Here is a 23,481-nt window from a genome sequence, read left to right as displayed (position 1 = left end):
AAATGAAATAAAGCCCTCTATAAAAATCTAAGTCACGCTCGAGCTGCAAAGCTGGAGCAGTTTCAGTCTTACATTTTGCATCATTGCTGTTGTTCTGTGTGGCTGCAAATATGAGTGAATATAAGTGTGTGAGCTCTTAGGCTGTACGTTTTGTCAAGACTGACGGATGGCTGCAGTTGTGCTGACTCCTATTACCCAGAATGCAATCTGTCAAGGGATCCAATGGGAAAAGCTGCAAGTAGGCACTACATCATGAGAGAGAGGCACGTGCCTGAAAGCCTGCTTCAGAGCAATTGCAAATGCACACTGCATTCTTCTGCTATGTGATGAGAATAACCTGCTTGAACCCTTTAAATCACTTCAAATTAACCACCACTATTGTCTAATATGATTCTGGAATATTTAATATTAAAATAAAACAAAAGTATTTCTTTATTAACTTTGTAAATGAGAGGTAAAGGAGATCTTGAGTAACCTACTGTATGGACACATTTGCAGACTTGACAAAAACCATGGTATTGTAATCTTGAACATCTTAAATGTGTGGGTCCACTTCTGCAGGTGATATTACAAAATCGCACTGATCTACAAACATATTACAACCTGCTGCCACACCGTTCTACGCCTGCTTCAGTCCTATTCAGGGATATGGGAGGCTGGTCTACTGCAGCTGTCATCAAGCAGGGGACACCTGTGGTATGGATTGGTGGGCTAAGCAGGTCGGACCCCACCTCATACCCAATGACAGCTGGTATAGGTTCCAGTGCCCTCTTCCAATACAAATAATGTGAGGCAAGTATAGAAGTGAATGGATTAATAGCTAGAGCACCCATCTCTTCCCACACCGCCCCCAGTGTTGATCAACATTTGTTCTTCCCTCTCAGTAACCATTGCTAGCAGGAAAAAAGGGAACAAAAATTTGCAAATAGGATTATGAACACACAAAATTAGATGAGGATCAAGGAGGAAAGTGCAAAAATGAAAGAGTTATTGATAATAGTGACACTAACTGAGTTGAGTACAAGAACAGCAAGAGAGAGACTGAAATATTTAGCTCCAGAGGAGAGTGAAGCTAACTAAGCAGAAGTCGTGAGGCTCTCCTCCCTATTTAGTATACAGTTTCAGGATACAGAGCATTTTTTATCCATCCATTAAAAATAATACCTATAATATTCTTGTTAAAGTGTGCGCACAAAGAAATTATTGTAAATGTTTTCAGTACTTGCATACGGTAGTTTCTTGGAACAATAAACTGAATTGCTGTCAAGGATTGTAAAAGAGGCTTATTATGTTATGCAGGATTAAAGGTTTCTAATATAAATGAAGCTAACTGTGTGTTCTTTTTAGATTAATGTGATTAAATTGAATTATTGATTTAGGAACAGTGCAGGGAGCTTTACCGGGCTTTTCATGGGGATTTTTAATTGATCTAAATCGTTACCATTTTTTTAGAGGATAGAAGATCAGAGAGATATCATTTTTCAAGATAATCTGATGCTGTGCATTCCCCTGTAAAGCTGGCACAGAGTGTATATCTCCTCTCATTGTGCAGCTTCACCTTAAGGGTCGTTCACATCAGGAGCTATAAGGATAATTATAACAGTAATTTATGTGAGCATCCATACCACTCAATGATAATTTTCTGTGATGCAAAGCACATGCTGCAGCTTCCAGCTGGATCCAGACTCAGATATTGATTTTGCGAACCTACTACTGCAGTGTTGCAGTATATATGTTGTTAAAAAATAAAATATACTCTGTTCAATGGAAGAAAGTAATTACATTTAAAGCACACATATTCTAGAGCTGTAATTGCACTACAATCAAAGGTTATCACACCGTCAGAATCTCATACCTGTCCCTAACTGTGACCTGTTGGTGTCTACACCGACAGGTTTCCGACCAAAATTCACCGTCCAACTGTTATTCTACGTTAAACAATGAACCCCCATAAACCTACAATGACAGCACATCTAAACCCAGCAGAAATTTTTGAATAACTCAAAAGGCTTTTACGGGGGCCGTGACTACTTGGTTACATATTGGCTTACATTTTATATATGAATCATATTTGAAAATTCTAATGGTATCAGAACTGGTTCAGCTACATATGTGCAGCATTTACATGTAGGTGTTTTTGTTAATTTATGGATGTAAAATAGAAATAGAAAGGTGATCCAAACAACACTGAAGCACGTCTAACAGAAGCTTGGCAAAGAGCTATCCAAAACACATCAAGAGCTGAGTCTGGAATCAGTGGGATCGTGTTCAGCTCAGGACTGCGTGTTTGTTTACAGATGTTGTCTTCTGTCAAACTGTTTTTTCCCCCTAAATTGTAGCTAATCCTGTTTCTGAAAGCTCACACTCAGATAATTCATGCATCCAACAAAACATCCCCAACAAACTGTTGTATTCCCGGTAAAACTCAAAATGTATGAATCTTTGTATTTGGACTAAGTTCCAGACCCCCATAAAATACACAGGCCGCCAGGACATTTCACCCACCAGTCTAATAATCTGCAGGTTCATGTAACGCCAGCAAAATGGCTTTGATCCCAGATAAAGAGAGACGAGCCAAACTCCAGAAAAAGACATTACCACTTACATTTTTAAAAATTAAGAAATAAAAGTTTTTACCTTTATAAATCAAAGTGTATTCTAAACTTTTGACTCCTCAAAGTAGCCTCCTTTGGCAGAGATAAAAGGTGAACTCACTCATTCTTTGTCATTCTTTCCAAAAGACAAATCAAATATTCTTCAGGAAGTTCTTCCCATGAATGCATGACAAAAAAAGTAGGTTGCTTTTCCGTCACTGGTCTGTCCAGTTCATCCCAAAGCTGTTCGATGGGTTTAAGTCTGGAGACTGAGCTGCACTTCATGTTTTCATGTTTCACTTGTGTTTTGGATCATTGTGCTGCTGCAGGATGAAACCCCGACCAACTAGGCTCAGCTATTCATTGAACCTGAACAGCTTAAATTTGAATTAAAAAAGAACTAAAAATTGGGACATTATAAAACTTTAACAAGTAGTGTGCACGCACTGAACATTTTAGACTATCCCACCTGTATCTGTTTTACATATCGAAAACTCACGTGCAGTGTCAAGATAAGAAAGATTGATTCTTAACAGTGTGAGAGTGTTAGGGTTTGTAAACCCAGACCATGTTTCTTATTTTCAAAATGTTAACCAGGTATTTGACTTTGTCACCCTACCCATGTATCTGTCTGATATTATTAATCTATCCAGTGTGTTTGGTGCATAAGTGAAACCAAAGAAATAAACGAAAAACATGACTGGCAGGAGTGGTCCCAGAGGGACACAATGATGCCAAGGGTAAAACTGATGCAGATTGAAGAAGCAGAAGCAGATTATACTACAACTGTACTAGAACGGCTGTAAAATTGAAATGTCATGACACTATTATCAATCAATCAATCAATCAATGTTTATTTATAAAGCCCTTTACAACACACAGGGTGACCAAAGTGCTTTCTAATAAACCCACATTAAAACAAAACAATTTAAAAACGACATAATGAAACCATTAAAATGAAATGAAGAATATTTCACATCAATACTGTGTATTAAAAGCCAGTCTAAATAACCAGGTTTTCAGTTTGGATTTAAAAACCCCAAAGTCAGTGATGGTTTCTGGGGGCAGCTTATTCCAGAGTCTGGGTCCAGCTACCAATACGGCCCGATCACCCCAGAGTTTAGTCCTGGTTCTAGGGACTTCCAGCAGGAGCTGATTTGAGGACCGTAGACCTCTAGTGGAGTTCTGAACATGCACTTGTTCACATAAATAAAGAGGGGCATGCCCATTGAGGGCTTTAAAAGCAAAGATTAACATTTTAAAATCAATTCTAAAAGAAACAGGAAGCCAGTGAAGAGCAAATAAAACCGGGGTGATGTGTTCGCGACGTCGAGTATTAGTTAAAAAGCGTGCAGCAGCATTCTGAACAAGCTGAAGACGGCTAAGAGAATACTTGGAGACACCAACATACAAAGCATTACAATAATCAATTCTCGAGCTTATAAAAGCATGACTGTTTTTTTCCAAGTCTGCACGATTTAAGAATTGCTTTTTCTTTTGTTAAAACCCGTAACTGATAAAAACTGGTCCTGACCACGCTGTCAACTATTACATGTTCAAATTTAGCATTAACAACTGCTTAGAAAGAAAAGCGTCTTTCCTGAGTGCCAAACATCCAGTATCACAACACTGGTAATAATTAGGATGTTGTGGCTTCAACTGTTTTCATTTCACTACATTTTTCTGCCATTTCCCTGTGTCTTTGTCTCTCCCTCTCTCTGTAATGGGCTCCCCTGATCGGCTCAGGACCAGACAGGTGAGCTTAGTACAGCCCAGCTCATTATCTGGGTGGACAGACTGTCGACCAAATGTACAAGGAAGGAGCGGTCCAGCTCATTCTGATCTGTCGTCATAGAGACTGGTACAACCAGTAATGAGACCTCAACTAGTCTAACTCAAAACACTGTCAGTGAGAGCTCATGGTGAGATCTGGGGCTTTTCTGGTTTTCAGGTGACCTACAACTTTGAAAGGCATTAAATGCCAACTGAAAGATGACAGAAACTGTCTGTCTGGCAATTAAACTCACAAAAACACTCTGGCCTCAGATATAATATTTCTTCTCACAATAGGATAAATACTGAGTGAACTGAAAGTATGAAAATAGCATCAGATAAAGATGCCAACAATTAATGATCATCATTAATCAGGAGATGCATTGCTCCAAGTGAAAAAAAAACAGCCTAAACAAAACCAAGAGGGATTTCAGAGGGAGACAGGAGCAGGGATACAAATTGCAAGAAAAAAAGGTGCCCACAGAAATAAATCATTAAAAATAAAACAAACACAAAAAATAAATGTGTTGAGTTGCTTTATTTTAATTTGAAGGATTTTTCTTTCTGTGATATTTTTTATTTCACTTTCTTTGTTTCTCTGTCCTTTTTTGTCACCACCGCCTTGTTAAGCTGTGTTTGTCAGTGCGGTTACATGCACATCTAAATCAAGCTATTGGCAACAATCTAGCTAAGGATTAAACTGTAGTTTCAGAGAAAGTGCCACACACACTTACAGTACGCGTTGGCATTCTCATGGTACAATTAGTAAACAGGCGCGAAGGAGGACAACAACATGCAAAAAATAGACGCAAATGATGCAGCAGCTCTGTAAATTTCGTACATACTAAGCCTGTTCATGTTGCAGGTAAGATGCAAGCAAAGTCTCTCTCTTCTTCTTCTGTTACCGTGTTGTTGTGATGCCGTGACTGTTATTATTCCCGATCCCGCGGCTCGTCACTTCCGGAAGGGGGAGTCCCGGGACTGTCAGTAGCTCGGTTCAGCGAGTACATGCCGGAATAACTCGAATTAGGACTGCATTATTTGGCACTAAAAGCTCGATCTCAAGAGCCTCCGTTCGGCCCGGCTAAGGTGACTACATAGCTTTTAAAAATTCGAAATCGGTTGGATTAAGGCAACAATTAGACTTTCTGTTAGTGCATGTAAACGTACTGTGTGTTTTTACCACACTGGTACGGGGATCATCACTACTAGTTTACATACTTTACTACCTTAAAGGAGCATGAGGCTCCTTTTAAGAAATGAGACCCGACGGCCGTCGGGTATGGAGGATTTTTTGTGCCAAAATTAAATAAATAAATACATCATTAATTAATTAAAATGGGAATGAAATATATCATTAATTAATTAAATGTGTCATTAATTAATTAAAATTAGAATGAAATATGACATTAATTAATTAAAATACAATTCATTTTAAGTAAAAATATATATTTATTGTTTCAGCATTTAATTAATTAATGACACATTTAATTAATGATTTCGTGTTGCGTGTGAATCATGAAATGTAAAACTGCATTTAATTAATTAATGACACATTTAATTAATGATTTTGTGTTGCTGAATCATGAAATGTAAATGTAAAACTGTCAGTTTCACTCGTCAAACTCAGTGGGCGGATTCCAAACACCTCATTGGTTCCCCTGCACATCAAGTCAAGGCAAATCGAATCCACATGTGTCCATATCGGATCTGGCTCTGTTCAGACTGGGCCACATCATTGACTTATCTGACGGGTTGCCGTAGCAACGACGTCGGAGCGGAGGCATCACCCAGCGCGTGTATTGTGTGAAGTCATGTATTTTTTTTATATCAATAAAAAAATCCCAAAATATCTGTACCGTTTCTGATTGGGTCGTCACTGCGCATCATTTTTAGACATAACAATGAACCGACTTCCCAGCAAAATGAGAAACAGAGAAATGTGTTCAGAACAAAACCACCAGCAAACTAACAAACCAACCAACAAAGCTCAGAGTTAACAAAATGAACAACTGGCAGCCCCTCTCCTCCTAGGAGGAGAGGGGCTGACGGGCTGCAGGTTCAGGCTCTCAGCGCGACTGAAGGCTGATTTATGGTTCCGCGTTACACCAACGCAGACCTACGGCGTAGGGTACGCAGCGACCCGCACCGTACGTGGAAATGCGGTCTTTTTTCTGCTATTAAAACATGATTTGTAATGTGAATTTGCAACACTTAAACTACAAATAATAGTTTTTGACGTGACATCAGAGATTGTACATGCTCTCTGTGAAAGGATGAGTAGCTCCACAACTGGAAATGGGCGGGTGGTTTGGAGCGTCTGGGACAGTCATATCCGATCTGAGTGTTTGGAGCTGTTCAGACTGACACGCATCTGCCCAAATGTGATATGAATGCGAATCCGTCACAGCAGATACCTGCTGCTGCATCACGCAACTCTCTACAACACGCAACTCACAGCTGTCATGTTTAGAAAGGCTCCTCTTCTACCTCCAGTTTCAGACCAAAGCAGTGGATTCCACTGGATTCGCGTTAGCCCCGCCCACTGAGTTTGACGAGTGAAACTGACAGTTTTACATTTACATTTCATGATTCAGCAACACGAAATCATTAATTAAATGTGTCATTAATTAATTAAATGCAGTTTTACATTTCATGATTCTCACGCAACACAAAATCATTAATTAAATGTGTCATTAATTAATTAAATGCTGAAACAATAAATATATATTTTTACTTAAAATGAATTGTATTTTAATTAATTAATGACATATTTCATTCTAATTTTAATTAATTAATGACACATTTAATTAATTAATGATATATTTCATTCCCAATTTAATTAATTAATGATGTATTTATTTATTTAATTTTGGCACAAAAAATCCTCCATAGTCGGGGGTACTGCAGCCAACAGTGAAGTCGGCACGGGAGAACGGGGAGAACGCGCATGCAGCGTCATTTGACGTCACATCCGCAGCCCAGCGCGGGAAATTCGGGTCCAGAATTGCAGCACATTTTGCAGCACACAGCCTGTTCAAGGCAACGGAGAGATACACTAGAGCAGGGGTTCCCAACCTTTTTTGCGCCGAGGACCAGCAGAAGTATAAACAAAAAGCTCAGGGACCGGTTGACAATTTATGTCAATTTTAATAAACATTTTAGAAAAAAACAATGCATTTTAAAATGCAGGCTATCATTGTTTTACTAACTTTACAATGGTTTCAGGTGCATATATTTATCCACCAACAGGTGGCGACTCATTTTACGAAAATAACAGCCTATTTCAATTGCCAGACCGCTGCGACATTTTGCCAGCTGCTTTTTCCCCCAAAAGTTCGAGGCAGATGTCTTTTGCAGCGGGCAGTATTAGCTCCTCTCCAATTGTAAAGGGCTTTTTACCTTTTGCAATCCGGTGAGCAACGAGATATGAAGCCCTCGTTGCAGCGACGTTAGCTGATGTTGTGGCCTTTAAAACTTGCTTCTGCAAATCTAACTCACGTTTTTTCCTTTCGAAAAAATCCACTGGTTTGTCTTTGAGAGAAGGATGTTTTGTATTTAAGTGTCTTTGAAGCTTGGATGGCTTCATTGCTTCGTTGCCGAGCGTTTCTCCACATAAAATACATAGTGGGTTTGGCGCCTCCAAATCGCCAATTGCAACAAATCCGTATTTTATATAAATAATGTCGTACTTGCGATTAAAGCTTTTGCTTTTCTTTTTGGTAGGATTTTCCACTTGTTCATCACCATTTCTTTTACTCGAACAACCAGTAAAGAAACGGCTCATGGAGGTTTGCTGAGGTCCGCTCATCTCTGCAGCTGACTGTACCTAACCTGCATACAGCACCTGTGCATTGCGCTGTTCAGTCCGGTCGGGTACCAGAACTTATTGTCCGCCAAGCCATGACAGGGCTGCCACTTAAAGAAACACATTTCGATTTATACAAGTTTTGGATGAAATTATATGACAAAAAAATGCTTCAGGTGAAGAATATGGTGTAAAAGTTAACTTATTTCAATAATTCAACTAGAATATGGTGTAAAAGTTAATCTATTTCAATAATTCAACTAGAATTTGGTGTAAAAGTTAATCTATTTCAATAATTCAACTTAAAAGGTGAAACTAATACAGTATATTACCTAGTCTTATTACATGCAAAGCATGATATTTTGAACCTTTGTTATAATTTTGATGATGGAATTGTTTATTGATTTCATAAAATATTCTCTAATTTATTTTTTATTTGGGGTTTTCAAACTGTGATCCATAATCAGAGATCAGCATCTTGCTGGTGCAAGAAACTGCTGCACGGAGATGAGTGACGGACACTGGCTGATTTATGGTTCTGCGTTGCACCAACGCAGAGTTTACGGGGTAGGATACGTGGAGACGCGAACGTACGGTGCACGTCGCACGCGTACCCATCGCCGTAGCCATGCCGTCGATTTAACGCGGAACCATAAATCAGGCTTAACGCGGGCGCATTGTCAGTTTTCTTTTCGTCTTTTAAACTGAGCACGCAAACACAAACTGAGGGTGCAATGCTTGCTTATGCACCATCGTAGAACCGGGCCTGGCATAATATATGTCCGTATTGGTTCAATACGGAACTTTTAATTCCCAATTCCCAACTCCTACCTGGAAGTGAAGCCCGAGTCCTCCCCGCAGCGCTGTCTGGCACATAGAAAGATCTGGGCACAGACGCAGCAGGTCCTGTTGCCCCGCCACAAAGATTTTGCTGGCCTTAATGTTTCCTGTGTTTTATTTTGTTATTATTGATCAATTTAGTGTTGATGTGTGTGTGACAGACGTGTGTATGAAAACACGGGACAAATCGCGTCCCGTATTAGTTCAATACGGGACGCAACATTTTTTTCTCAAATAAAGGACAATTCCGTATTTTACGGGACGGGTGGCAACCCTACTTGCAAGTCTTCTTTTATTCGCCATATCCAGGCTAAAATGCTCCCAAACATTTGAAGTTTTGTTACCCGCAGCTGCGCTGGGACGCAAAAAAAAAAGGCTGCGCTGAGACGTCCTGCAGCGCGGCTCTCGCAGAGATTGTATTGGGTGAAGTGAAGTGAGATGCCTCACTCCATTGGGAAAAAAAACGTCTGGTGACAATTGCCGACAATTTTGATTATCGCTTTTTTGTCGACAACGTCGACGAATCGTTGCAGCCCTAATTATGATCGGAACACAAGCCATTTCACGGCCCGGTAGTAACGGCTCTACGGACCGGTACCGGTCCGGGGACCGGGGGTTGGGAATCACGGCACTAGAGGGCTCATTCGTTTTGGTTTGGAACGCTTCATCTGACATTATTACTAGAAAACTTAAAACGTATACGAATTTTTTTCATAAATCCTGCCTCAATCTTGCCTCATGCTCCTTTAAAAGTGACTTTCCTATACAGCATAACTAAAAGCTTATCAAATAACTGCTGTGACCACCTTCCTCTGGAGTCTCATTGAATTATTGGATAGAGTATGCAAGTCAAGCCCCATTCACACATTCATTTAGCCTCGTATTACCTCTATTACTTCCTGCTGCACTGTATGAATGGCCCAGGAGGCACAACGATATAACATTTGCTTCAATTCCACGGGTTTATCGCCCTGGGAGGTGGTGAGACAGATGTAAAAGGAGTGAAATAAGTAAAATCAGTGCTGCTTGAATTGGCAACACGAATTGGTGCAAGAATGGCTCTGTAGAGTCCTACAGAGGAGGAAATCAGTTCCTGCATGGGGACGATTAGACCCAGATTAGACTCAGCCCAGCAGGTTACCTGACAGTGGCGTTTAAGCGAGAAAAAAATAACCACATAAAAAAAAAGTGGTCAGAGAAATAGAGAACAGCTGGACATGCCTCCTCCTGTGTTTCTGGCGCTGCTCCCATTTGTATTTTGTTTATGGGTTCCGATATCCTGCTACATTATGGCTTTTTTTTCCCCACAGTTTTTGATTTTCTTTGCTGGAAATGGAATTAAGCATGTACTCCTGCCTCCCTGGTCTCCTGCATTTCAGCCCAGAGCTACTCAACAAAGGAACTCCATTACTGAGCCACACCGCTCAATCAGTTACTTTAACCCCCAAAAAAGAAGAAGATGAAACTGAGAAACTGTTTCACAGAATGATCCATCAGTTTCTCTTTCTCTGGTGAGTTACTTTTGTAAGGCCCTAGGTCACGACATAATCTCAAACGTGTGATTTTGTTCATGGTAAAGGTCATTTGAGAAATGTAGATTATATTTCAAACAGCCTGAGTTTATGTGAGTCTTTTTCCTCAGGTTTGTTCTTTTTTCACAGCTATTGAGCTCTATGTTAGAGAAATAAGATTATTTTGGAATTAGGTTAATTTAGTCACACAGCCAATATTTGTATGTGTTACCAGTTGATACTTGGTTTAAGTCTTTTTGTGTTATTGACAATAAGATAAAATACAAAAAGTTCTTGGATTACATTAGCATTCTGGGTGTTACTCAATCTGAACCAGTAGAAATGTGATTTAGAGACAGCGAATAAACAAGAATGGGGCTGCTTTCATTTGGTGGGATAGAGGCTTGAGAAAGCTCTTCACAGTATCACTCTACATTGACCTCAATACAGTGCGTTAAGAGGAAAACAAATGGATGACATACCTGTTCGATCTCGAATGGCGAGGTTTTTTCCTTTCTTTAGGATGATATCCATCTGGTACATGGCTGGACAGGAGGGCTGAGGCAGGGACTCAGCATTACTCGGCCCCACTATGTTGATGCCCTGTGAAAATAAGAAGTTCACCCGTTATAGAAGTTATCAAGGCAGGTTAAAGACATATGTGGGCTGTCCACATTACTCAAGAATTACATTTCAAAGGGGACATGGGAGAAAGAAAGAAAAGTGTCACGAAAGAAAAAGAATGATATGTTTAGAAAAAGAGAGGAAAAAGGATATTTTGCATATACTGATGCTACTACAACCTACACACTGCTAAAAGGAGAAGAAAAATCACGTTTTACTCATACCAGTTTACTGTTTATAGTGTGTTATTATTACTGTGTTATTACTTTTCTATTGATGCCTCTTGTTTTTGCACTATCCCCTTTGCTGCTGTAAACTGCAAATTTCCCCTCTGTGGGACTATTAAAGGATTATCTTATCTTATCTTATTACACACGTATCATTATATATACTAATAACTAGCCACTCCAAACAGGCTCCTCAGAAAACATCTGAGCATGAGAACAACAAGCAGGGTCTTCTCTAGTTTGGACCTCATTTACATGCAAGCTCATGAAGTAGAGAAGACAAGAGACTCACAACAATACACTTTCTTACTCGACATTTACACGTGTAATTCCACCACAGTATATTTATCTTTCATTAGACTACCAGTGCATGGGCGCTCCTGTCATGTCACCCCAGCTATCGAACTATGTGGCTAATAATAACAACAAAAGAGTATGAAAAAAAGCTAGAGGACCACCGGGAGACTTCGAAGACACTAACAAGGCTACGGCATATAAGCAAATCCTCTTAGGAAGGGAGTTAAAAAAGGTAATGATGCAAATGGTAACGAGCAGAAAGAAGATCCCAGAGAAAACTGCCAATCAACAAAAAATGCACTCCTAATAATGAAACTGTCATAGCATTTTCTGTAATTGTAGACAATGCTTTTAATCTCAAGAGACTGTGATTGTCCTCAAACACACTACTCACAGTAAAAACAGGTTGTTTTTTTTCTATACTCTTACTCTTTGTGTTTATGAAAGTCGATGGAAACAACTTAAGTATTCAGACCGTATACATTATATATATATATATATACATATATATATATATATATATATATATATATATATATATATATATATATATATATATATATATATATATATATATATATATAAAATTTGGTTCTGCCTTTTACAAAAATGAAATTGTACATGAAGTAAAGAGATTAAAGGTATAGTCCTTGATGTTGGAGAGCTAGTAAGATTTGAAAGTGGCACCTCCTCGAAGCCCCACCCCCTCCTCCCCCTCCCGTCAGTGCTCCGTCCAAAGCCAAGCCCCCACAAACTTTGGGGAACGCGCATTTGCAGGAGTCGAGTTTTCCAGGACATTTTGGACAGCACATTTTCAACAAAACTACCCCATGTCTCATTCACCTGTAAGCGAGGCTGGTTTTAGGGGGGGGGAGGGGTGGGCTGTGCCCACCCAATCGTGCGTCCTGCCCACCCAATCAAAGTTATGGGGATCCTTCATTTTTTTATAATTTTTATAAATATAAAAAAATATCACAGAATATCTGCACCGTTTCTGATTGGGTGGGCACTGCGCATCATTTTTAGACACAACAATGAACGCATACCGCAAAAGTTGTGTCTCGGCGGAGGGACCTGACGTCCCAGCAAAATGAGCACAACAGTTCAGAACAGCACACACACTGAAGGCTGATTTATGGTTCCGCTTTACACCAACGCAGAATGGTGCGCGTCGCCGCGTACCCTACGCCGTAGGCTACGGCGTACCCTACGGCGTAGCCGCGGCAACAGAGCCTGCACAGCACCACAGCGCACCGCCACCCGTACCAGCGCTCTCCGCCCTCGCCGGGATGGAGACGCCTCCATCCCCACGGACCCCATACTGGGGAGGTGGTATTTTTGGCTGTGTTTTCTTGTTTTCTGCGCCATTCTTCCGCAAACGTGACTCCAGTGTGTGAAGTTTTCTGACAAGATTTTTGACGTGACGAGTGCGTGCATGGGACGGAGGGGGGCGTGGGCGGGACTTAAAATGAAGGCATCTGATTGGTTCTTTCCCCCCTGCCAATCATCTGGTCCTCTGACCAATCCGTTTCATTCGGTGCGCAAAAAACAGATTGGTCAGAGTTTTTACAGGATTAAAGCTGTCAGAGAGGTCGGACTTTTTTCTTTCCTTTTTCTGAACACATTATTCACTGGCTACTCTCAGGATGGAAGGACCATTTCACCCAGTATAACAATAAATGTTTTTGAATACGATCACAGACTATACCTTTAAAACAGAATAAAGGTTGCTGGGTTTGTTTTGTTGGGTTTTTTCACATAAATTTCAAGTTTTTAGGGTACTTTGACTTGCTTTGTCTGCCCATAGTGACACCAGTTCTTTTCCAAAAAGAAAACCAAGTATAAATGTTTATGTAATATCAGATATGCCAAACTGAATTTATCCGTGATTCTGGTCATAATGTCCACACAACCGCAAGGCATTCTGACCATATGATACACTGGGTAAGTGTTTACTATCCATGGAAATATTTGTCCTTACACCCTGTATAATAACCTGACTAATCTTGACTTTTATTTTACACACAATTAATGTGAACTGTCTCAGGTCCAGATCCTTCATCCCTAAAAAGATGCAAAATCCAAAGATACCCACTTTCTACTTGCTTTTGATTGACATTGTGGTCAAAAAGAGATCTGTTTTTTTTTTTTTTTATTTCTGAATCAAATGACAAAAAGGTTTTTGATCAGAGTTATTCTTGTTCTACATGCACTACAAAAGCACAGGCCATGCTTACCAACAACATCATAGTGGAGCATGATGGTGCAGCACTGTCTCTTCACTAGAATATAATACTGGGTAAATGTTTGAATACAAAATATAGATGACAATTAATTGTATTCATTTTTTTTAACAGTGAAGAGGTGGAGAGAGACAGGTGGACCAACTCAGCAAAAGCCAGGAGGACAAACGTGAACAATTCAGGGATTGGCAGGGTTTTTGATTGGTCAGCAGCATGAAAGTCAGTGTAATCACCTGTGTGTGTGTGTGTGTGTGTGTGTGTGTGTGTGTGTGTGTGTGTGTGTGTGTGTGTGTGTGTGTGTGTGTGTGTGTGTGTGTGTGTGTGTGTGTGTGTGTGTGTGTGTGTGTGTGTGTGTGTGGCTAGACAGATAACATTAAGCACTTTCGTCTTGGAAATAAATTTTAAAAAAAAGTCACATAAACATATGAACCACTATTGAGTATAGGATTTGAAAACTGACTTGCTAAAACACAGTTGTTTAAATTAACTGCAGTATGATTGATATAATACGTCTTGGATAAAACAAGCAAATACATCAAACAGACATACAACCAAGATTCAAATATTAAAATACCACAGAAAAACAAAGCAAGTTCCCTTAACTAAAATGTTTTATTTTTGTTGTTGTTTTTTGCTCCAGTGCTCTACAAAGTTTTTTTACAATGTATTTCTTATACACTAATTCACACAAATACTATAATTCCCTCTATAACTAGTATGCAGTCTTTTTCGCTGCAGTTACACACCAATGAATCAGTGAGGGATCAGTGTTTTTGCCCAATGATGCTTCAACATGTGGAGAGGCTGGAGATTGACCCACCAAATTGCCAAAAGACCACTACACCACATAGGCCATGGGTTCCTCCAAGTAATAAGAGATATACACACAAACACATAGATTCTGGGTCTGAACCAGGCTTTTCACTGACTCAGGTTTGTCCTTTGGGACAGACTGAAAGGAAAAAATCCATCTCCATCCTTTCCCCTGAGTAGAGTTGACTTCAGCCCTCACCTTTAAATATTGATGCCTCCATCGGGAGAGACACACGTGGACTACTACACACAGACTACACGCACTTACAGAGAGAAGGGGAAAAATTGAAAAGAAAGGAAAGGAAGGGAACGCAGCCAAGGTCCACCCCCTCCACCTGCTCTGTGTTTTATGAAACGTTGAATCTGAAAGAGATTTAAATAAAAACCTCCCGGTGTATCTGACCTGCCATTTCTTTCCAATGCAAGTCTCCTGTTGTAATACAGGAATTAAACAAAAGAAAAATGCAAGATTGCATGATTCTGTTCGGGGGTTTCTGAATAAGTTTAGAGATTGTTTTAACCAAAACTCCTTGTGGAGAGTGTAGGGAATACTATACATAAATACATCTCTAACTTACTGAAAAAATGGTTTGTGTGCGAGCATGTGTGTGTAAAATCCCATGAATAAGTAACATCAACAGGTATAATATAATTGCAAAAATGAGCTCCCTCCTTAGGCACTGATTGAGGAGAGACATTGATCTACTTACACAGAATAATCCCTGGAAAGTAAACTGAATCTTAACTCTTCCAAAATATTACTTTATACCACGCCCATTTTCTTCTACTACTTTAATTGGATAAATGGGCTTTAACATAGAATTCCAACTATTCCATCCCTCCATCATTTGTAGCGTGAGCAATCCAAAAGATTCCAGTGGGACACCATATGTAATGTAAACTGCTAAAAGTCAAAGTGAGAGGGTATAAAAGGGTTAGGAGTGGATTATGCAGATATATTGACGTGCTTAAGTTGAGCTTTAATTCTATTGATGTTTCTTGTTCCTTAATCATGTTACACTTTACAGCAAAACTCCCACAGGTACACACACATAATTCCACTGCATTTTGTATAACAGCAGTAGTTATAGTAGCACAAAGAAAGTACAAAAAAAGGCAATATCGAGTGGCCGGTTGTATTATCCATCCATCCATCCATCTTCTTCCGCTTATCCGTTCCCCGGTCGCGGGGGCAGCAGCCTCAACAGGGATGCCCAGACTTCCTTCACCCCAGACACTTCCTCCAGCTCTTCCGAGGGGAGTCCGAGGCGTTCCCAGGCCAGCCGAGAGCTCCAGCGTGTCCTGGGTCTTCCCCGGGGTCTCCTCCCGGTGGGACATGCCTGGATCTCTAAGGGAGCGTCCAGCCACCCTGCGGAGGAAACTCATCTCGGCCGCTTGTATCCGCGATCTTGTCCTTTCGGTCACTACCCAAAGTTCATGATCATAGGTGAGGGTAGGTGCGTAGATTGACCGGTAAATCGAGAGCTTCGCCTTTCGACTCAGCTCCTTCTTCACTACGACAGTCCGGTACATCGACCGCATAACTGCGGACGCTGCACCGATCCGTCTGTCAATCTCACGCTCCATCGTTCCCTCACTTGTGAACAAGACCCCGAGATACTTAAACTCCTCCACCTGAGGCAGGACTTCTCCACCCACCCGGAGAAGGCATGCCACCCTTTCCCAATGGAGAACCATGGCCTCGGTTTTGGAGGTGCTGATTGTCATCCCTGCCGCGTCGCACTGGGCCTCAAACCGCCCCAGCACATGCTGAAGGTCCCGGTCCGATGAAGCCAACAGGACAACATCATCTGCAAAGAGCAGAGATGAAATCCTGAGGTTCCCAAACCGGAACCCCTCCGGCCCCTGGCTGCGCCTAGAAATCCTGTCCATAAAAATTATGAACAGGACCGGTGACAAAGGGCAGCCCTGCCGGAGTCCAACATGCACCGGGAACAAATCTGATCTACTGCCGGCAATGCTCCTGCTCCGATCATATAGAGACCGGACAGCCCTTAGTAGAGGGCCCCGGACTCCATACTCACCGAGCAACCCCCACAGAATGGCACGAGGGACACGGTCAAATGCCTTCTCCAGATCCACAAAACACATGTAGACTAGTTGGGCAAATTCCCATGAACCCTCGAGCACCCTGCAAAGGGTGTAGAGCTGGTCCAGTGTTCCGCGACCGGGACCGGGACCGGGACCGGGACCGCGACAGGTTGTATTATTTAATGTTAAATACCCAGTCCCCAATGAATTTAACACAGTATTTTCGTAATTAAGTCGAAATAAGACTCAGATAACAATATGGAAAACAATAGACCATGAGTGTAATTTGTCTGCTGATAGTCTTCCATTCATTTCAAGCTTTGAAAGTGAACAGACACTGGTGGCTCTTCTCCAGGGATGCACTCACACACCACCAATTTCCACTTGCTGACAAGAGTGCTCCCCTGACTCTGGATGAACATGACCACGAATGTCAGCCAACTCACTTGGAACAGATTATCATGTAACGGTTCCCTACGCTCAGATGGCATCAAGACTCTGACTGCATCCCTCTCCACCCTCTGTTGTTTAACTCAGTGTTTGCATTTGATAACAATATGATCAGAGGATGATAACTTCTCTTTTATGAGAGTGGTTTATTCAGAATCTGCAGATGGGATCCCTGTAGAAGCACAGCTTTAAAAATGCTAGCATATCTGTACTCAATAAGAACGACTAAACAGAAGACATACAGAAATATACTGTTTGCCATGCCTTTCCATCCTCGATACTGTATATTATGTGCAATTCTTTTGAACATGTGGTACCAGCTGTCCGTTTTCATGAAGTTAAACAGGAAATCAGATTTTGTAAGTGGAACTGGTTTTTATCATCATCCAGTTTCCCGTCTTATCTCCTTTGATTTTAGAAGCTCATTTGTAAGTGCTGTATTATTGCTTCATATCTAAAAAATAAGGCATTGCTCTACATATTTAATTGAAACCTGGCAAAAAATAAATAAATAAAAACATTTTTTTAAGTAATATGAAAGTTTCCACCCTGCGTTAAAAATATAAGCTGCACATAACAACGCTGTAAAACAAAATTTGCTTTTTGAGCATCAACCAAAGTTATATCTTTCTTATTCTGGATTGCATGTCAAAACAGTAGTGTCTTAACGGAGAAAGAAGCCTGTGGTTAGCCCTGGGCGCTGCACTGAGCCAGACTCTCGTTTCTCAAAGCAATGACAGGTAATTTCCAGGCTCTGCACCTCAGTTCCTGCATAACAATAACCTATTTCTGCTCTCATTAACAAGCACTTTATGGTCGCTCTTCAGTTAGGAAGATGCCACTTTCTGCTACCAAAAAAAAAATATTTGTCCTCCCCTATTTAAAAGGTTATTTCTGGCTGTCTAAGGTTGGTTTGTGGGAAGTACTTATGAGTAATTAGAACATTTAGACAGTGACATAACATGGTTCATTCGTGATGTCCAACTGAAACTACAACTACAGCTAAGACGCTAACTACTCATAGGTACTTCGCACAACCCCACTTCAAACAAATCAAAATATTGTGTTTCTTGAAAATGAGCCTCTTCCATGCTAACACTCTAAAAAAAGAAAAGTTGAGAAAACTTTAAAAACGAAGCCAAGCAGCTGCACAGCCTTTTTGAGTAAACGCAACTAGATTATTGTCTGTTGTGTGATCCTAAATCAAGAGGGTCACTCAAGTGTAATCTGCAGTTTGTCAAACCTAAAATAATTAGGTTACGACAGAGGGATTGAATGACAACTAATAATGATTAATATAGAGTCATAATTCATTTTTCTATGCCCGCCTAATCCTATACAGTAGGGTTTCTTAAACCTGGTGCTCGGGGTCTCCCTGCCTCAACACCTGATTCAAATTATTGGTTATCACCATGCCATCAAGGTCTGCACTAGTCTGTCAATGATACAGCCACTTGCATCAGGGTGTGCTGACATATAAAACATGTAGGATAGTGAGCCCCGAGGACCAGTGTTAAAAATTCTGCTATACAGAATCACGGGGCTCTGCTGGAGTCTATTCCAGCTCATTACATGCTCATTTGGCACAATGTTTTAATTTGAGTCTTACAGATTTTTGATTTTGCCTTTTCAGATCAGCTTTAACTAACTCAGTCTCCATTAATACAGCAAGGCACTTTAATTAATTTTGATGGCGCTGTCTTAACCAAGAGCTCTTGAAAATCATATACTTGTACTACATATACTATACGGCCAGCTGGAATCTCAGTTAAGTGTTAAACTATGCTGCTATACATTGACCACATCGTAATACTCTCATATCTGATGTGGCTCTTATATATAACTACAATAATCTCACAATGAGAGTGGGGCAATTTTATTGAACAGTCTAAGTAATTCCACACAGTTTTTACTCTAACGAAGAAATATCAAATGCACAATCTAAGACTATGATGCATTTTAGTGAGTTATACTGTGGTCTGGCCACATGTTAATGAAACAAAACAATCTGATCTCCCACTGCAAAAATGGTGAAAAAAAAACACTGTTCACCGTAACAACGAAATGATATTAAAGCAAGAAAATACAACAGGATAAACACACAAAACACTGAAAAAATGTGAAGTACTTTATATGCACTATATCACAGAGCATTAGCATTAGTTTTAAAAAATGCAATGTGTAACCGTGCATTCACACCAAAAGCATCCGGCTGCCATTCCTTTTTTTATGAAAGCTCGCCGCAAGAGGCGTCGGAGGCGTCGGAGCCGTCCAGGGAGTCAATTTGAAGTTGAGAGAATCTCAAGTTTATGCAAATGAGCAGCGCCGACACTGAGGCAGCGTCCAATCACAGACCGGGATTCCCAAAGCCTGAAGCCCTTATTGCACATTGTACTTTCATGTACACACAAACTTATTCACATGCATACATGAGCATAGCTATGCACACACAAACTTATTTTATCAGGAATTCATCTATTTCATCCAGCAAAATGACGTTTATGCTGATTTGACTGCCGTTTTTACCTGAACTCTGCTCATGGGAAACACATAACTGATGCTTGAGGAGCTGTATGGTCTTAATTTAATTTGCTACATCGGTCCAATGCAAAATCATTAAAAACCCTGCTTATTAATCACAAAACACAGTTCAAACAATATGAACTAATTTGCTACTACCCAGTGTATGTGTGTAGTTGCTATCAGCAGACAGACTGCAGCCATTCACCAGAAGCAATGGCTCGCCGACAGTTGCTGTTGATCCGCGGACGAACCTTGTTAAGGAGAGCATCAAACTCACTCGAAATAACCCTGAAATATAAAGAAGGCCAAAGTGTGATCCATGGTTAAAGATGAAACGCTATATAGTATATAGATATTTGTGGGCTATATACACTTTTTTTGCTCCAGTTCTGCAGCACAGCTTGAAAACCCCACCTACTGCAAGCGTCTGCTGGCGTCTGCTGGCGTCGGCAAGCGGCGCGATGCAGGTGTCCTGAGCAACCACAGCTGATTTTTGATGCTTTCAGTGTGAATGCACAGTAAGATTGAAGGTTAAATCCAAAAAATAACCAAAAAATAACCAAAGAAAAAGCGAGAGTGAAAAGAAATAAGTCATTTCCGAAAAATGACTATATATTTGGCTGCTGAGATATCTAGAGCAGGGGTCACCAACTCCGGTCCTCGAGGGCCCCTATCCAGCATGTTTTAGATCAGGGGTGTCGGAGTCCAGTACTCGAGGGCCGGTGTCCTGCATGTTTTAGTTATTTCCCTGCATCAACACCCCTGATTCTAATTAAAGGTCATCACCACCTTGCCATCAAAGTCTGGATGGTTCTGTTGATGACCAAGCTCCTTGTATCTCGGTTTGATAAAAAAAGGGACACATCTAAAACACGCACACCATGATACAAGGAGCTGTGTCAACAACAGAACTGTCCAGACCTTGATGACAAGTTAATGACGACCATTGATTAGAATCAGGTGTGTTCATGCAGGGAGACACCTAAAACATGCTGGATAGGGGCCCTCGAGGACCGGAGTTGGTGACCCCTGATCTAAAGAGTTAGGCTGCTAAATAACTAGCTTTGGGCCATACATTCTTGTAATACCAGTTTATGTCATGTGTGGCTGTAGCGAGCGACATAGTGGCCTCAGTACAAAATGATGACACAAAGAAGAAGTATGGTTTGTGGGCATACTTGGATTTTTTGTCAGTTATGTAGGTAATGCCCCCAAGTTAACATCTTGGGATAGGTAAACAGAAACAGTAAGAATGGTTGATGCTCTTGAGAAGAGAACTTTCCACCATCACGACCACCTGGTACAGGAAAGAAGCCTTGTTCACAGAAAAAAGCAGGGCTTACCCCAGAGTAAATATCAGCAGTGCTTTCCCATGTTGGAAACAACTAATGGACAGCAAAGACATGAAGCTTGATGCTGAATGTGAAACATTGCTTTTAATTTGGTAAGTAAACTGCTGATTTTTGTTATGCTAAACATTTTTGATGGTAGAGCAAGTCAAATTACTATGGCGTCAAATCAACACCAAATCTATTGATCTCGAATATGTTCTACCTGCCAGCAGCAGATTGAGTTGACACCTATTTCAGAACTGTAACCGTAAAAAGAAAACGCGCACCTGAGAAAGACTGTTCCCAAACGGAGATGGTGAGAAGTCTAACTCCCACTTAGAGAATTTAATTTATTGGTTACATATTCTGTGTTTTGATTCTCAGATTTGGGGTTTTGATTTTCAGCGGTTTAAGGCCGAGTGCAACGCTGCAGGGATGAGAATCAGCACCTCTAAAACCGAGGCCATGGTTCTCCACTGGGAAAGGGTGGCATGCCTTCTCCGGGTGGGTGGAGAAGTCCTGCCTCAGGTGGAAGATTTCAAGTATATTGGGGTTTTATTCACGAGTGAGGGAAATATGGAGCGTGAGATTGACAGACGGATTGGTGCAGCATCCGCAGTTATGCGGTCGGTATACCGGGGCCGTCGTGGTGAAGAAAGAGCTGAGCCGAAAGGTGAAGCTCTCGATTTACCGTTCAATCTACGCACCTACCCTCACCTATGGTCATGAACTTTGAGTAATGACTCAGGCATAAAGGTAACCTTAAGATCCGCAACTGGGGCTCAGTTTATCCAAATAACGCCTGTTAAGAAATTTGACCCGATGTTTTCGGAGATGAGAAGAGCCGCCGGCCCCGGGGAGCAACCTCAGCTCACAGCCCGAAAACAGACGTGTCCGCCGGGTCAAGCTGCTTCGTCGTCCCGGGAGAGAAACTCCCTCCCGGGACGCAGCTCTGTTGAGAATTACGCTGGCTGAAATAAATCATTTAGGAAGATGTTGGTTTAATAGATGAAATCTAACAGTTGTAGCTACCTCTGTTAAGAAATTTGCTCCGAAATTTTGAGATTTCTGTCTGCCGGCTCCGGAGTTTGGGTCCGTGTTAAATCGACGCAGAGCCTACGGCGTAGGGGACGGCGCGCGTCGCCGCGTACATCGACGCAGACCTTACGGCGTAGGTTACGTAACCTACGCCGTAAGGTCTGCGTTGGTGTAACGCGGAACCATAAATCCCTTTATTCTGGCGTGATCTTCCGCAACTTTATCTGAAAGTGTGTAAATTACCCAGATAACAGCTGGATTACTTTGTGGTTTCTGAAGACCATTATATCAGAAACATCCAAAACAAATCTGACGAGTCACAGGATTATTTCTCTGTATTTCTCTGAGACGAGTCTGCCTGTTTGCCTTCGGTCTGCGAGTCAAATCGACGCAGAGCCTACGGCAAAAGCATTCTGGGAAATTTTCATACCCCCTCGGTCGCCAAGTGAGCATCTGAAATCCCTCGATTTGAAGGGGCTATTCTCAGCCCCTAGCCCTCGTTATGCCCCCTCCCCCTAGGTGAAAAGAGGAATTGGGACACCACTACCTTCACGGGAATGCGCAAAAGTTAGGGTTAGTGAAGAAAACGAGGGCGAGGGGGAGTATTGGGACGCAGCCGAAGTCTGGGCATCTCTGCTGAGACTGCTGCCCCCGCGACCCGGGAATGGATAAGCGGTGGAAAATGGATGGATGGATGGATGGATGGATGGATTGGCTTTTTATTACACATTGCTCCTTTAAATGTTATTTAAATCTGTATGGATCAGAGCTGCACTCCTCTTCCTTCAGGTCAGTGCTTTTCATTTCCAATAATAAGCGTGTGTGTGCACACATACAGTGTGTATATGCACACATACAGTGTATGTGTGAGCAACATAGCTTCTCTTACATACTGTATGAGAAGGCTCTTGAGGTCTGCCAGTGAGGCCTATTGAATTGCTAGAAATGTGTCTTTTTTGTACTCACTCTAATTATAGCACATGAGGAGGAGGGCAGTTGTGTGGAAGGAGACTCTGGTTGTTTCCAGCTGTATGTAGTGAATCTTCAAACCCTTCCACTGTTTTTGTGTCGGACCAGCCTGACACGTCTAATGAGTTCAAATCAAAGTAAAACCTAGAACAAAGGCAATACTGAGCTTGTGAAGAGTCTTATCCTTATATATTTTGAAGGTACCATAGTCAATAAACCCTGCATTAAAAAAAAAAAAACAGAAATCAAATCTTTGACAAAGAAGCAATTGTCCACAGCAACTATCATGTTAAGCAACAAAAAAAGAGTAGGGAACACAAAAGTAAGACATGGTCATTACCCTCTAAGTTTAAACGTTCCCGCAGTCGACGCCTCTTAAAAAAACTCA

At 41.2% G+C, this 23,481-nt stretch overlaps 1 protein-coding gene across 6 annotated transcripts in view; it reads right to left on the bottom strand.

Annotated features, from left to right (window-relative positions):
• LOC133450384 (multiple C2 and transmembrane domain-containing protein 1-like) overlaps positions 1-23,481 on the bottom strand; it is a 147,218-nt gene that overhangs the window by 82,532 nt on the left and 41,205 nt on the right. For all 6 annotated transcript variants that reach the window (XM_061728951.1, XM_061728953.1, XM_061728954.1 and 3 more), the window contains exon 2: positions 11,009-11,129. In XM_061728951.1, coding sequence (XP_061584935.1) covers positions 11,009-11,129 — 121 coding nt within the window. The remainder of the gene's footprint in view (positions 1-11,008; positions 11,130-23,481) is intronic.

The sequence above is a fragment of the Cololabis saira genome, chromosome 9, assembly GCF_033807715.1.
Source record: "Cololabis saira isolate AMF1-May2022 chromosome 9, fColSai1.1, whole genome shotgun sequence".
Taxonomy (NCBI): Eukaryota; Metazoa; Chordata; class Actinopteri; order Beloniformes; family Belonidae; genus Cololabis; species Cololabis saira.
Note: the sequence above shows the minus strand (reverse complement) of the source record. Positions and strands in the feature narration are given on the sequence as shown.